Consider the following 16,310-nt stretch of genomic DNA (forward strand, 5'->3'; position numbering starts at 1 on the left):
ACATATAAGTAAGTAAACCCAAATGATTACCTTTTTTCCCCTGAGGATCCTGACAGTTTTCATGAACACAAAAGCCCCAAGCTGACCAGGAAGAGACCATGCAATCTGTAGAGCAAGGAACATTGCAGAGCCGAGAGGTCGGAGGAGCAGGTCCTGGACATAATTTCCTGTCCACAGGCCTAGACACTGAAGGAAAAACAAATGTTAGTGGCCCAAGTTGCATTCCTTGAGTTTCTTAACTGATTCACATCCTTCATTCCTGAACATTCATCATTCTGTCTGGGTCAGCTCCAGAGGCAAAAAGAGAATAATATTGAAAACTTGCACCATCAAATGTTCAGGAAGAGGAGTTAGAGTTAGAAAGAAATATTTTGTTTATTTATTTATTTATTTTCTGTAAGCAATGATTATCTTCTCCATCTTACTGATAAGGAAATTGCTGCCCAAGAACTGAAAGATCACACAATTAATAAGCAGAATAGTCTGAACTTGAACCCAAATTTTCTAACTTCAAAGTCAGTGATTTACTTAATCAGCATACCAGGTAAATGATGAAATCCGTGCTAGCCACAGATTTTTTTTTTCACTAAGGCTGCTTTTTTCCCCCCCTCTAATTAATATTTCCAGGAAATCTAAGAAAGGATCCAGAAATATCTGAGACACGGACCATTTAGGGTTATTTTTTTTTCAATTCTGCAAAATTTCAAGATGAGGTTATCCTGACTGTATAAATGACTGGATTGGGATAAAAAAAATATCAAAATATTGCCCCGAAGGTAGTTGCCTAGCATAACCAATCTACTGTTGTGATTCCCCTAGAGGGTGGGGCTCATGGAGGCATTGAAGAAAAATGGCCTGCTGAGCAAGAAGAAAATGCAGGATCTGTGACTGCAGAACTGGCCTGGGGAAATCAGTTTCTTCTAAGAGTGGGAAGAAGGCCGAGTACACAACAGTACAGTGCAGGATTCAGACACTTCCTAGGGAACAAACAAGTGGTCAGCTTGAACCCTCTCTGCTCTGCACAGGCCGTGCCAAGGAACCGATTTGAGAAACAGGAGTTTTCAGAAGTCATTTTCTGCTTTTGAGGCCTGGAGTCACAATTAAGTCATAGCAGCAACAAAAATGAAGCTTCATGAAAACAAAGTATTGTACAAAAAAGCGAGAAATAATTTTATTTTTTAAAAATATTAATAACCCCATTCCCTTGATAGTTTTATCTATCAAGAGTTGTTCAGTCAGTCTACAAGAATTTATTAACTGCATACTATATGTCAGACATTGTGTTAAGGGCATTATAATACAAATGCATTAATTAATTAAGGGAAAAAGTTAAACTCTCTGCTGTCACAGCTATTATTAAGCTTAATAAGAACATTTGTATGCCTTAGTGCCAAGGGTGGAGAACCTGCAACATCGAGGCCACATATGGCTTTCTAGGTCCTTGGGTACAGCCTTTTGATTGAGTCCAAGTTTTATAGAACAAATCCTTTTATTAAGGGCATTTGTGCTGTAAAGTTTGGATTCAGTGAAAGGACCATACTTGAGGACCTAGAGGACCACATGTGGCCTCGAGGCCACAAGTTCCCCACCCCTGTGTTAGTCCAATAGCTGAGCAGTAATAGTGATAGCTCTGTATCACTAAATTTGAGGCCTTCCCTTTGTTTTTGAGCTTGAAGCCAAATGGCCCTGTTGGCTTGTCAATTGATAGCCTCTAGGGTGTCTGGCTCTGTATAGAGCTCTATGCTAGGTATAGGGGGATAAAAAAAAGCAGGAGATGATCCTTGCCCTCCTGGAGTCTACATAGTCTCATGAGGAGATAGGTAGGGCAAACACAACAGAAAATGTAAATCTAATATCAGCAGAAACATATAGCTAATGAGAACTATGTAGACATAAACATATTGAGGGAAGGAACAAAGTTTTTAACTAGACTAAATGTATTACCACAGCAAGGATTTTTTCTTTTCCTTATGACAAATTCAGACTTGAATGTAGGTTAAGAATGGGAAGGATAAGGACTTCACTCCCTTTCTTTAATTTTTATTCTGGCTCAAAATTGTAAAAAGCATGTTAAATCTTCTTTTTTTTTTTTAATGACCAACTAGTAGCACGACTTTTATTTTGTTATGGGGCTCAGTCTTCCTCATCTATTAGACTGAATCAGAGATTCTTGGTCTTTTTGAGTTATGCACCCCTTTGGCAGTCTAGTGAAACTTAGGGACACCCTTCTTAGGATAATTGTTAAATGCATAAAATAAAATACATAGGATTACAAAGGAAACTATATTGAAATATAGTTATCAAAATTTTAAAAATGTAAGTTCACTAACCTAAGGTTAAGAACCCCAAGAAAAGAAGATCTCTAAGGAGGGTCCTTATATTAATTACCCTTATTCTATAAACCTATGTTACTTTACTTTGTAACTCTGGCCCCAAGCCAGATAGGTACAGCACAAGGCCATGCACACAGTAAGCTTACAATCAATGTTTATGTAATTAAATTGATATCTTGTGGGCCCTAGAGACAACTCTGCTCATAATTCTATTGTACTTTTCCTAGCACAGCAGCTAACACAGGATTAAACACAGAGCAGACACTTAAGAAATACTTAACTGACTGACAGACAGACGACCTGACTGGAACAGTGTTTGGAAAGAAGGAAGGGATACATATGATACAAAGGTGGCAGGACTGGGGATTCTGAACAAAATGACTGCTGGGAAAGAGAGGCTCTGACATGGCATTCATTCCTGCATTTTTGATGCTTTTGACAGACACTGGCTCTTAATAGACCTCAATAAATTCCACAAGTCAAAAGGCAGCAATTCCTGAGGTTCTGTGTTTAAAAATGTTTCATTCTGGTATTTAATCAGTGTGCTTAGTTCAGCAACCTCTCTGTCATAGACATATATGGGCCAAATTCTCTCCAGTCACATAAATTATTGCTTAGTCCTAAGGCACTTAATAGCTTTAGGCCAATGAAAGTGTAACAGTGAAGACAGGGACCCGTTGTCTTCTTTTTTCTCATGGCCCCTCCCTGCACATCTTCTGCAACCAGCATAATAGAAGTGCATCACTTATTAGAGAAGTCAGTCAATGTAGATGGACTAACCAGAAAATGATTTCATTCATTACAGTTGTTAAACAAAATAGGAGGCATTGATAACTTTAATGAATTATCCCAACTTGTGGTGCCACTTTAGCCTTTGTAAGCAGTTAAACTATGTTCCGTATGATTCCTTCATGATCTAAAGGCATCCAAGGGTCTCCCTAACCGCCTAACTACCTAGGATAGTCCTATTACCATATCTGTATTTGACATGCCTTATTTGAAACAGGCTAAGTAAACTGATCTAACCAGAAAAGCCTGCAGACTGATAATAATGACTGAGAAATAACTTTAAAGAATAAATGACTCCATGCATTGAATATCAATCAGCAGGGGTGAGATGGGGAAGAGAATTTGTGTAGGTGGCAAGTTTGATGTAAAAAGCTGTTTTTGGGAATGTATTTTGTTTGTTTTTAATAAGAAAAGGGTTGTAGATGAGAATATAATCTCAATCAAAAATGAATCAGTGAAAATGAAAAATTCCAGTGTTCATTAGAATGTTTACCATTCCTAAAGGAAAAAAAAAATGGATATCTTTGCATTTTCTTCTTTAGAACAAAATCAAACTTGAAATAGTCACAAGCATAGTGCTTGGCACACAATAGGCACTTCATGAATGTATGTTAAATCAAATTGGATTTCATTACTAATTTCAAACAAATTCAGATGAACAGATTCAGATGAGTGGTAATTACTTAGAGAAGTAAAGTCACATATGTTCATTAGAATCAAAGGATTTAAAGCTGGGGTTGGGGAGGCTTCCTTAAGCTCATCTCCTGATTTCAAAGATGAGAAGGTCCATAGTTTTGTTTCTATAAGTCATCCAAATTATCTAAAAGTGAACAAATTTATGTTAGAAAACAAAAACGTGTTATATCTTACCTAAGAAATACTTCATCTTAGAAATCCATAATTATGGCAACTAAAATTTATATAGTATTTTAAGCTTCAGAAAGCGCTTTACAGAAGTAAATATCTATATGTCTGTCATCTTATTTGAAACTTACAACAACCCTGGGATGTACTAAGGTGTTATTATTGTCATTTTACAGATGTGGAAACTGGGACTATGAGAGGTTAAGAGACTTGATTAGATACTAAGTTGCAAAGTTGGATTAGAATATAAATTCTCCTTGTCTATAATTTCAGAATCAATGCTGCTCTTCTGTAGCTTTATAAATGCATATCCTCCCTCCACCCCCTTTTATATATTATAAGCTCTGCAAGGGTAGAAATCATTGCCTTTGTGATCTGTATATCTTTCCTAGAATCTAGTTCAATGTTCTGTGTGGAAACAACCTCTTAATATGTGTTTGTTGAATAATGAATGAATTGAAAAAAAGAACTGACAATGTGTTGATACATTAAAATAAAATCCATCTTTTAAAATGCTGTGATTACTTTGGGTCCATTTTTCTGAGGCACAATAGCGCTCATCTGTCTTTGCTACAATTAAGTACTATTATGGGGGTAATCAAGGAATCAGTACTCTCATTTGTGAGAGATTGATTCCATCTTGTCTTTTCTGATATTTATTCAGATGCATTCATATAACTTACCAGGCATCATTATAAACCATTCCTTAAACAACTAGATAAAGAAATGTGTGTTCTGCTTGCTTCCTAATTCTGCAGCAGAGAATTATTGTGGTGTATGGGAAAGAGGGTGAAAGTCACAGCATCTGGCTCCTAGTTCCAGCTCTGCCACTAAGTCACTGTCTAGCTTCATTACCTTTAGCAAATCCCTTCAAGCCTCTGGGCCTCAGTTTCCTTAAAAATAAAGACACTGGTCAACCTCTAAATTTCCTTCCAATTCTGACTACTTAAGTTTTCAGTCAACCAGTTATACCTTCAGGTGATTTTACATAAGACCTATGATGCCCAAAACAGCAGTAAGAAGAAGTTATGTGCATTCAATCTTCCAATTCAAACGCACTCATCATAATTGCCAAAGGGGATTTTAATTCAAGGAGTCATAACCACCACAAACCCCTACTCCATAGGCACTCCAGAAGACAATGATACTATTAAATGATAGTAGCTAAAATTTAATTCAAAACTAATGAGATATGCTACTTATGTAAAAATGCTTCTTTCCAAATGATTTTTGAAAAACAATATTGCCTTTGACATATTCATTTAGGGAGTACAGTGACTTGGCAGAAGTCCAATATACCTTACTGATAAAATAAATAATCCTTTGCTACAGATCAAAGCACTCAGATGGTAGAAGGGGTAAGATAAAAAATATTACAATTTGAAACATAGAGCTATTTTCCTTCAAGAGTCTTCATGGGTTACTTCATATGCCTTTCACCCCTGGGATTTGCAAAATAATTTATCATTCTTTTAACTTACTGTCTAGGATGAAAGCAAATCTGTCTGCTAGCACTTATAGGCAGCTTAAGGAATTAAATCATATCACATCCTATTATACCTAATAAAGCTTAATTTTAGCCATATTGTGCCTCTCTTGGCAAAATATTGAACATCACAATTTGGCAGTAGGGTGTGTATATATGTAAAGCAAATTTAATACCTAAAAATAATTTCTCCAATTAAAAATAATTAGGTGAAATTTGGCTACATGTCAACATGTCTTCCAAATTTCATTCATTTTATATAGCCTATTATGAAATGCCCAGAAACTAATGAGTTTTTTAATGTTACATAGTGACAACAACATAAGATATGAGTTTTATTCAGAATAAAGATGAAAGGAAAACAAATGAATTTAAAAGCTATTTTTAAAAACTCAGAATTAGCATGTGACAGCTAGTTATACAGTTAGAGGAAACATATAGCTAGACTGAAATTCTTGCACAATACTACATTATTGATCACCAGACTTTCCCACCTGAAATATAAAAAAAAGAACTTAACAAATAATTAGTGCCTACTATAGTACATGGAAGATGGTGTGTGAACTGCTAGGGATTTATACGAGAAAAAAAACTTGCCCTCACTGAGCTTACAATCAAATGGAGGTCAAGAGATGAATGTGTATATGTGTAATACTAGGTATAATATGATAAGGGCAAAGAAGGAATGTGAAGTATTTTAGAAAATGAAAGACAGCTCACTTTTAGTTGGGAGGGAGAGAAGGGATCATGGAATACTTTGTGGAGAACCTAATTTCCAAGTTGGAGTTGGAAAGAACAAAATAATTTCAATAATTATAATAGCATTTATATAGACTTTAAGGTCTGCAAAGTGCTTTTACAAATATTTTATTCTCACAACAAGCCTGGGAGGTAGGTGCTATTATTATTTTCATTTTACAGAGGTTAAAACTGAGACAAGCAGAGGTTAAGTGACTTGTTCACTACTACATAGCTTGTAAGTGTCTGAGACTGGATCTGACTTCAAGTGTTCCTAACTCTAGGCCCAGTACTCAACAGATGGACATATCAAAGTAATTTGTTCCAGTCACAGGGTCAACATATATGGGTTCAGAGAAATGGGGGCATGTAAAACGAGATTGGGGAAGAACAAGTCATTCAATTTTGCTGGAATTATAGAGGGCATGAAGAGGAATAGAATGCCATAATATTGTAAAGATAGATTGAAGCCAGAATAAGTAAAGTCTTAAATGTCAAACTGAACAGCTGGTATTTTTCCCCCATAGATTATACAGACTTCATTTTTCCCCCTTTGGCCTTTTTTATCCCCTGGGGTAAAAAAAAATTATACTTGTTATTATCATACACTTATTATACTTGTTATTCCAAATGACATTTCTTATCCTTTACAGTATCAAAAGAAGTTGTTACTTAAAGAAGAAAGAGGCAAATGTGATGAGTAAATGGATGAAGAAAAGGTAAAAGTAAGAGAGAAAAAACAGGAAAGTAGAAAAAAAAGTTATTTGTCTACAACAAAATTAAGACTCCACTCCGGTCCTGCTGAAATGTATCACTGTGGTATAGAGGTGATTCCACACTTTCTAACACTACATCGGCAAGGTGAGTACAAGTTATTTTTGTTTGTTTGTTTTTTTCTTTCAGTTTCTATCAAGCAGGAAAGACTTGTGAACCCAACCCTCTATCTTTTGCTCCTCTCTGAACACTCAAGTAATTAGCACACTGCCTGACAGATAGAACACACTTGACAAATTCCTGTTGATCAACTCTGTATTTAGTATCTGAGAGATGCATTCAAACAGGCTCATCATCAGAAAGCTGAACACTCGGTAGTGGAAGAGCACTAGGTAAGAGCAGCTCTTGAAGACTTATCTGAAGAGTTATGGAGGGGAGGGTTCTTAGAATATGTGTTGGTGAAAGGAACTCATGGTATGAATCTTTTACAGTCATAAAATGAGCCAGTAGTAGAGACACACACAAGCAGTCCCCAAGGAATGAAAGGCTTTGCTTCCAAAGTTCACTCCTAATTCAGTTCTTTGGTTCCAGGAATTTGTTGTTGTTGTTCAGTTGTTTTTTAGTCACGTCCAACTCTCTATGACCCTCTGTGGAGTTTTCTTGGCAAACTGAGGTGAAGTGACTTGCCCAGAGTCAAACAGCTAGTATTGTCTGAGGTCAGATTTGAACTCAGATCTTCCTAACTCCAGGCCTAGCACTCTCTACTGTGCCAAGGTTCACTCACAAAAAGGCTTTATTTGACCTAAGATGAAAGTGATATCTGAATTAGGAACTAAAAAGGAAGTGGGACCAGATTCCATTAAAAGGTACAAGAAGAGCCCTTGAGGAATGTAAATAGCATTTGGCTAAAAACTAGAGAAAAAAATCCAGGGGGAAAATATTTAGTAATTGTATAAGGCAAAAGAAGGGATAGAGTAGAGAATAGAAAATGGGAGGCCATAAAAGTTGAAGATAACACTGATGAAATTTATTTGTGAATAGAGTAATACATGTAATGAATGACAACCAAGATTATTCACATATCTTCTATTTTTATTTTCAGTACTTAATGGCTCAGAAAATGGGGGAAATAAACTGGCAAAATGAAAAAAAAAAACAAGAAAGTAACATATTATATTGTGAAAAATTAAACATATCTGATGAATTTCATATCAGATTTTATTTTAACGGTAGACTAGCCAAAGAAAATCCAGTCCTTTGAACGTGAATAATGCTATCTCCTTCTAAAGCCATAGAGAACTTCAGGTTCCAGAAATGCATGATTGAAGAATCCTTTTCCTCTCCTCTCCAGAGCTTGCACAGGTATCTTCTATTTCCTGTCAGATTATTGTGTGGTGACAAGAATCCTTTTAACTGGCTGCTGAGCCAGAGCAGACTATGCATAAAAGTAAACCCACTCTTGTAAAATGGTGGAGGAGGGCAGGCAGGTAGTGGGAAGGGGAGGAAAAGAGATAGATGGTCATAGTAGTGGCAGCAAAATTCAAATGATTGTGGATTACCTTGTGGCAGTATGGATAAAAGAGCAACAGCCTGAAATTTAAGAGAACCGAGTTCTACAACTAGATAGGCCAATAATTGGCTGCAACCTTGAGTGGGTCAATTTGCTTTATTCAGCCTCAAGTTTCCTCATCTGCAAAAAGAGAAATTGAACTACAGAATGCCCAAGGTCTCTTGAAACTTAAATATTCTATGACTTGCTACACACTCTTAGAACTGTGAGACCAAATTTTTTTAAAATTCAACCAAATCTTTTAAAATTTGAATATAGCAGTTCTCAAATCCTGTGTTCTCTTTGAAGTCAGAATCTATATGTTCTGATTTTCAATTCAATCAGCAGGAGATAATACATTAATCTATAAGATATGACATTTTCTAGACTGTTTCTGAAGTAATAGAGGGGACTGGAGATTTAAAATAGTTGCTACATTGTGGAATTTTAGAGAGTGATTCTTCCTTTCTTCACTCCCTAAATTTCAAAGAACAGTTACACAGTGGAAAGCTATACTGAGAAATAAAATTTTGATATTTTGTCATAGGCTCTACTTAAACAGAGGGGGGGCTGAGTTGAATTGAAGAATCTTATCATCACAACATTTTAAGAAATCACAATATAAGGGCAGCTAGGTGGCACAGTAGGTAGACATGGGACCTGGATTCAAGAGGACCTAAGTTCAAATGTGGCCTCGGACACTTGACAATTACTAGCTGTATGAACCTGGGCAAATCACTTCACCCTGATTGTCTCACTAAAAAAAAATAAATAAAAATAAAATAAAATAAGAAATCACAATATAATTCTAAGGGTGAATCTGCAAGGAATTTCAGCAGGAAAGTTAGGGAAAAGAACTAGATCTCTGATAGGTAACTCCTGAATTCAGAAACTTCCTCTACTAATTCAGCTCAGGACTTTCTCTGCAACTAAAAGTCTTCAGATAGCTGCCTAGAGCTCAGTGATATTAAGTGACTTATCCAAAGTAAAATAGTCAGTATTTGAGGCAGTATCAGAGGCGAAGTATGAAATCAGGTCTTTCTCATCCCATGCTTGGCTCTTACGCTACTAAAACACTGCCTTGTGGATGGGGCCTGGAATCAGAAAGACCTGAGTTCAAATCCTGCCTCAAATACTTACTACCCATGTGACCCTGGGCAAGTCACTTAACCCTTGTTTGCCTCCATTTCTTCATCTGTAAAATGGGGATAATTATAGTATGTGCCTCCCAAGGTTGTTGTAAGGATCAAAGGAGCACATGTTTGTCAAAACACTTGGTACACTGTCTAGCTTATAGTAGGTGCTATATAAATATTAGTTCTTATTATCATTATTAATTATATAGTAGGAAAAATACTTTAAAAGATTGAGATTAAATCATTAATTACTATATATTGCTAAAAATATCTCCTACTCTAATTTTTTATATCAAGCATAAGCTCAGAAACAAAAGTGCTTTAGTGGAGTGACTGTTGTTTCTTATGAAGTTTAAATAGCCCATAATTACAATGATGCATTAACTACTGATTTTTTTAAATGCAATGTAGATTTTCCCTCAAATCATAAAATACAGTCAGATAGCAAAATGAGGTTATTTTTAGATATTCTATTTCCAGCTTTATCCTTTATTAATCAAGGAATTACTTCCAATTTTCTCTTATTTCACACACTGTAGAACACAAATAATTTGGCAAAAGTATCTGGGAGTAGGAAAAAGCTTAATGTATTTGGTACTCCTAATTTTCAGGGTAAAATTCAATCCTTGGTCCTCTAGCTTCTTAATGGAAACCAGACAACCTGGCACAAAAGACAGGAGCCATCAGCATCCAAAAAAGAGGAATGAATCTCAGAAAACATTATAGTTCTTGGTCTCAAGCAGCTTTATATAGAATACCACTAAATACTACATACAGGAAGTGGAAATTCCAATTATGCCCCCAAAGCAGAATTTCTATGACTTGAGGCCACTGTTACTCTCAAAGGGTCAACCCTTCCTTCTTTAGATCCCATTAAAAAAAAAAGGCAAAAAATTCCACTTACTCTTCAGGCAAACAAATACCTGATTAGCTTCCTCTGTATTTCTACTCTGATTATGCAACCTAATTTTATTTATGACCATATAAAATCATATTTATATACTCTCTATCATTTGTAGTCTCCTTTCTTATTGACTATCCAAAAGAGCTCATCACTAAAAATTATACTAATGGAATTTAATATATATGAGTCAGTATTGCCTGTTCACATAAAGTTTTCAAGTAGTGATTTGTGATTTCACTGGTATAAGGCACCTCTGGGTGAGCAAACTCCATCTTTCCTCCTCATTGGCTTTTTGGACCTCTTTTGCGATTTGGGTTAGTCTATTTTTAAGGTGTTATTTTCTTCAGTATTTTTTTGGGTCTCCTTTAGCAAGCTGTTGACTTGTTTTTCATGATTTTCTTGCATCACTCTAATTTATCTTCCCAGTTTTCCCTCTACTTCTCTTACTTGCTTCTCAAAATCCTTTTTGAGTTCTTCCATGGCCTGGAACAAATTCATATTTTTCTTGCAGGCTTTGGATGTAGGAGCTTTGACTTTGTTGTCTTCTTCTGGTTGTATGTTTTGATCTTCTTTGTCACCAAAGAAAGACTCTATGGTCTGATTTTTTTTTATGAGATTGGCTCATGATCCCAGTCAATTACTTGAGTTATAAACTCTTTGTTAAGGTAGGGGTCTGCTTCCAGTGTAGAGAATGTACTGTCCCAAGCTTCAGGGGTTTTGTACAGCTGTTTTCAGAGATACTTCTAGGGACCTGCAAATTTTCAGTTCTTCCAAGGTGCTATGATAAGGGGCAAGGTATTTACTCCTTTCCTGGTCTGTGCTCTGGTCTGTGGAAGCTCCTTCTTCCAATGTAGATCAGCACTTTCTCCTGATCTGTGTCTTGCCACTGGACTCCAGTGACTCTGGAGGAGCCTGTGGGGCTACTGACTTTGCACAGTTCTGCCTCACTTAAATCCAATTCATTTACAAGTCAAGAAATCACCCTTCTGATGTCATTGGCCCTCTTCCTTACAGCAGAGGGTGTCCCAAGCAGGTCACAAAAGTCCTGAGTGTTTCCCAAACCAGATTAAAATGTAATTGGAAAATATTTAACAGAATAAATAAAAATGCAGTACAGCATAGATAATGTTGATTTGAGGTTTTCTAAGAATATGTAGCCTTTACCAAAGGGATCATTTTCTATTTGAAACTGACACCAATGTTCTAGAGCACCAAGAGTTTGGATGATTTTCCCTCGGTCACACAGCCAGGATGTGTCACAGTCAGGCCTTGAACCCAGGTCATTAGATCATCAATCTAGAACACGAAGGTATCTCATCTCTAATCCAATTGTCTCATTTCATATTATTGCTGTTCATCCATTTTTGAAGGGGACCAATGACATCAGAAGGGTGATTTCTTGACTTGTAAATGAATTGGATTTAAGTGAGGCAGACCTGTGCAAAGCCATTAGCCCTACAGGCTCCTCCAGAGTCACTGAAGTCCAGTGGCAAGACACAGATCAGGACAACTGGGAATGACTCAGAATGCAGTAGGAGACCTTGGCCTTTTTAAATTAAGGTCTTTCCCAGGTCTATTTGTCTGAGTCAATACCCAATAGTTAAAGGCTAGATCACTTCATATATAAAGAAACAAAGACCCAGGAAGGTTCAATAGTTTGTCAAATGTCATCAGGATAATGTCAGAAATAGGGTTTAAACTCAGGTCCTCTGACTTGCACAGCCAATTTTCTTTCTACTGAACTGGGCTATCTCCTGGCTTCCGGCTTTTGATGCTAGCCTTCTATCCAGCTTTTCAGCATCCATCAGATCAAAGATCTAGAGCTGGAAGAGACTTTAGTGACCATCCATCTAGTCTTTCCCCTTCATTTGACAGAAAAAGAACAAAGACCAAGGGGTGAATTAACTTGCCTAAGATAATACAAGAAGAAGCAGTAGGAATCGCATTTAAATACAGATCCACAAATTCCAAAATCTTTCCACTTCTTCAAATACTGCTAGGGTAAAAAAGTAATGAATCAGTGAAATTCTAAGTGACTTGGTTCCTCTCCCTGGAATACCAAGGAATGCCTTTCACCGCATGAAGCATAATGGATCACAGGAAAGGACCTGAGAGCACCACACTAGTCTATGAGGGTGCTATTTGTGCTCTGTTTCAAAGAGGACCAATGCTATCACAGTCTGAGGTCTAGACTCACACATGAATTGGATTTAAATAAAGTTGTCAGCCTCACTCTCTCTCCCAGAGTCATTGAAATCCAGTGGCAAGACAAAAGTCAGGATGACTGGCAATGGCCTGGGATGCAGTAGATGACCTCAGTGTCTTTGATGTCTGACCAAGCTTTAAAGGTTCCATGGGCACCTGCTTCAGGCACCTTCATGGGCATTGGAACAAGTTGTTCTCATCTGCCTGTTCTCATCTCATTCTACTGAGGGATGTCTTCACCTGCTTAGAGTAGACATCCCTCTAACTCAGACAAGTTTGAAGCATGTCAGTTATCCACAACTTGGTTTAGTCCATCTGCTAAGATGGTTTTACTGCAGTGTGGCAACAGAGTATGCTATAACTTCTTGGAACCACAAATGAGAGTTGGGTGTAGGTAGACACCAAAGGTAGATCAGCACCCCTGAAAGGTTCAAATCCTGAGAGAGGTGCTAATCCTCCCTGAGTACCCCATGTAAGGGTAGTGTAGAAAGAGAATTGGATTTTGAGTGAGTGCCAGACACTTTGCTAAGCCTTTTACAAATATCTCATTTGACCCTCAAAATTACTCTTAAAGACAGTTACTATTATTATTCACATTTTACAGTTCAGGAAACTGAGTCAAACTGAGTAACAATATTAACTTTTCCAGAGTCACACAGCTAGCTGAGACCAGATTTGAAATTAGGTCTTCCTGATTTCAGGCCTAGTGCTCTATTCACTAGCTGCCTCAAGTAAAAGGAGCTAGGTTCAAATTTGCAGCATGCCACTTGTGTTATCATTGACTCCACCTCTCCAGAATTTCATTTCTTCATCTGTAAATAAGGGGTTGGAAAATTAGAAGTGATTGTGTTTCAGGAGTATATTATAGAATACCTGGAAAGGGAGAAGAAATAAATGAGAAGTTCTGGAAATAGATTATAGCCCTGACAAAGGCAAATATTATAGTAGTGACTAAAGACTTCAGTTCCCCAGAATTCTGTTGGAATTCTCTCTCTCTCTACCAAAAGCAAAGAAACTAATAATTTTTTTTGCTTTGACAGTGATAATTTTATTCACCCAAATGTTGAGAAAATAAAGGAAATTGATATTCTAGAAGCCCAATGAGGAAGAACTAATTGCTATAGTAGAAATGACAGGAACCTCAGGAGAAAGGCAACACTTCTTAGAATTCATGATAGAAGGGAGAAAAGCTGGTAATAATCTCACATGATCCATACAATATAGGGGAGCAGATTTCAAAGAGTTCAAAGAAAATACAAGTAGGCTTCCATGGACTAAAATAAGAAATTCTTAAACAATGAAATTCTGATGACACTCTGGTTCAAGAGTGTTGACATTTTAGTCACTTTGTTAGTATAATTCCAGATTGTTTTCCAGAATGATTGTACTAATTCACAGCTCCATCAACAACATATTAGCATGCCTCTGTCTTTCTTTCCACAATCCATCCTTTGACATCATTGCCAATTTCCTTGGTAAAAGGTGAAACCTCAGGGTTATTTTTATTTGCATTTCTCTTATTAGTGATTTGAAATATTCTTTCATATTCTTAATAATTTGTCATTCTTCTTTTGAGAACTTTTTCATATCCTTTTGTCATAGCTGATCTTAAATATCTATTAGTTGTGTGTGTATCACATATATGATATAGCACATGTGAATAAAATGAACTATATATGTATACATGTGTGTATATATACACATACATATATTAGATACCTTTTATCTGTTATATTTGAGACGAAGAGTTTCTTTTTTTCCCAATTGACCATTTTTCTTCAATTATATGTAATCAAAAGTATCTTTTTCTTATCTTTAGTAATTGTCCCCATCCCTTGCTTTTTAGGAATTCATCTCCTTTCCACAGTTGTGAAAGGTAGATGATCTTCTCTCCCAATTTTTTATAGTAAATTTTATAATAGTCAGGCCATGTGTCCATTTTGAATTTATTGTGAAATATCATATAAGATGTTGTCCTAAGCCAAATTTAGGTCAGACTGCTTTCCAGTTTTCCCAGCTATTTTTATTAAATAGGGGGTTCTTTTCTAAGTACTTTATATGTGGAGGCTTACTTATGCAACACTGGGTTGAGTTCCATTAGTTCTAATTCTCCTTTGTTTATTCTATGCCATTGTTCTACTTTTCTATTTTTTAGCCAGTCTCAAATGATTACTGCTTTATAATATAGTTTAAAATCTGTAAGTGCTATTCCCCTTTCATTTTAATGTATTTCATTATTTCTCTTGAAATTCTAAATCTTTTGTTCTTGCAAATGAAATTTATTTTATTTGTTTTTGCTTCATTTATCTCTATGTAGTATACTGTTGGTAGTTTGGTATAACATTCAATTTATAAATTGACTTTGTAGGTATTGTCATTTCTATTATATTAGCATAGCACAGCCATGAGCATTGACTATTTCTCCAGATATTTAAGTTTTTTTAAATTTCTTTAAGGAACATTCTATAATTAAATCTATACAAATATTGAGTATGATTTGGTGTACTGACTCCCAAATAGTAATATGTATTTTGTTAAAGTTTTGAGTGAAATTCCTTTTCTAGGATTGCCTTTTAGTTTTTATTGTTCCAACTTCCCTCCAAAACTTGCCCCTTTGTCATATCTGACATCCCTTCCTTGGGAATAGGGAAGTCAGCTCAACTCCATAGTTCCATAGTTCCCTTCCCATAGGAATCATGTTGGTATTGTGGGTTTCTTTTGTACCTTAAAACCTTACCAAAGTTGTTATCACAATTAGCTGCCCTGCTGATTCTGCAAGATTTTCTAAGATCACAATGTCATAAGCAAAAGAAGGGGGTAGTTTTGTCTCCCCTTTGCCTCTTTTTAGAACTTTAATTTGTTTCTCTTGTTTTATTGCTACTGATAGTATTTCTAGAACTACATTAAATAAAGCCTTCTTACTCCCAAGCATAGGCTGAGGCATATATCGAAAGAATCTCTACTGTTGGTGCTTTGAAGGACCCACTAGCCCTAAATACTTCATATTTCATTACATCTGCAGATTAGGTAAGACCTTTTAAGCTAAACATTCCTAAGATTCAATTCAATTAAGCTAATAGTTGCTGAATATCCACTATGCACCCAGCCCTGTATTTTGGTCACTATAGGAGATCCCATGAACATAGTGGTAGGTTCTCTAACTTAAAGGAAGTCTTCAAACTAATGAGGGAAACCAGACATAAATAAATCCCAATATATATGATACAAATAAGTATAGGAAAAAGGTGTATAGGAATTTCACAAGCAGAGTGATGTGAGAGTGTAGAAGAGTTTACCTCTAGGTAGGAAAATTGTTGAAGACTTAATAAAACAGGTAGCAACTGAACTTGAACACTGAAGAATGGGAAGAATATCAATATGCAAATTTGGGGGGAGCATGGCATTGTTAGGGAGTGAAAGGGAAAAGGAATATATTCCAAATGCATGGGACTTTAGCAAATGTTATGAGGTGAGAAAGTGTGAGTTCTGGGACTGGTGAATAGTCCAATATTCTGGTGTACACTAGGCATATGTAGTGAGAGAGAAAGCTTGAAAGTTAAGATACCATCAGAGATGTAGGCAACAGAAACCC

At 36.2% G+C, this 16,310-nt stretch overlaps 1 protein-coding gene across 1 annotated transcript in view; it reads right to left on the reverse strand.

Moving 5' to 3' along the window:
- Positions 1-16,310, reverse strand: part of THSD7B (thrombospondin type 1 domain containing 7B) — a 901,933-nt gene that overhangs the window by 596,810 nt on the left and 288,813 nt on the right. The window contains exon 5 of the mRNA XM_027835643.1: positions 31-186. Within this exon, the coding sequence (XP_027691444.1) occupies positions 31-186 (156 nt within the window). The remainder of the gene's footprint in view (positions 1-30; positions 187-16,310) is intronic.

The sequence above is a fragment of the Vombatus ursinus genome, unplaced genomic scaffold (assembly GCF_900497805.2).
Source record: "Vombatus ursinus unplaced genomic scaffold, bare-nosed wombat genome assembly UNPS02014816.1, whole genome shotgun sequence".
NCBI lineage: Eukaryota > Metazoa > Chordata > Mammalia > Diprotodontia > Vombatidae > Vombatus > Vombatus ursinus.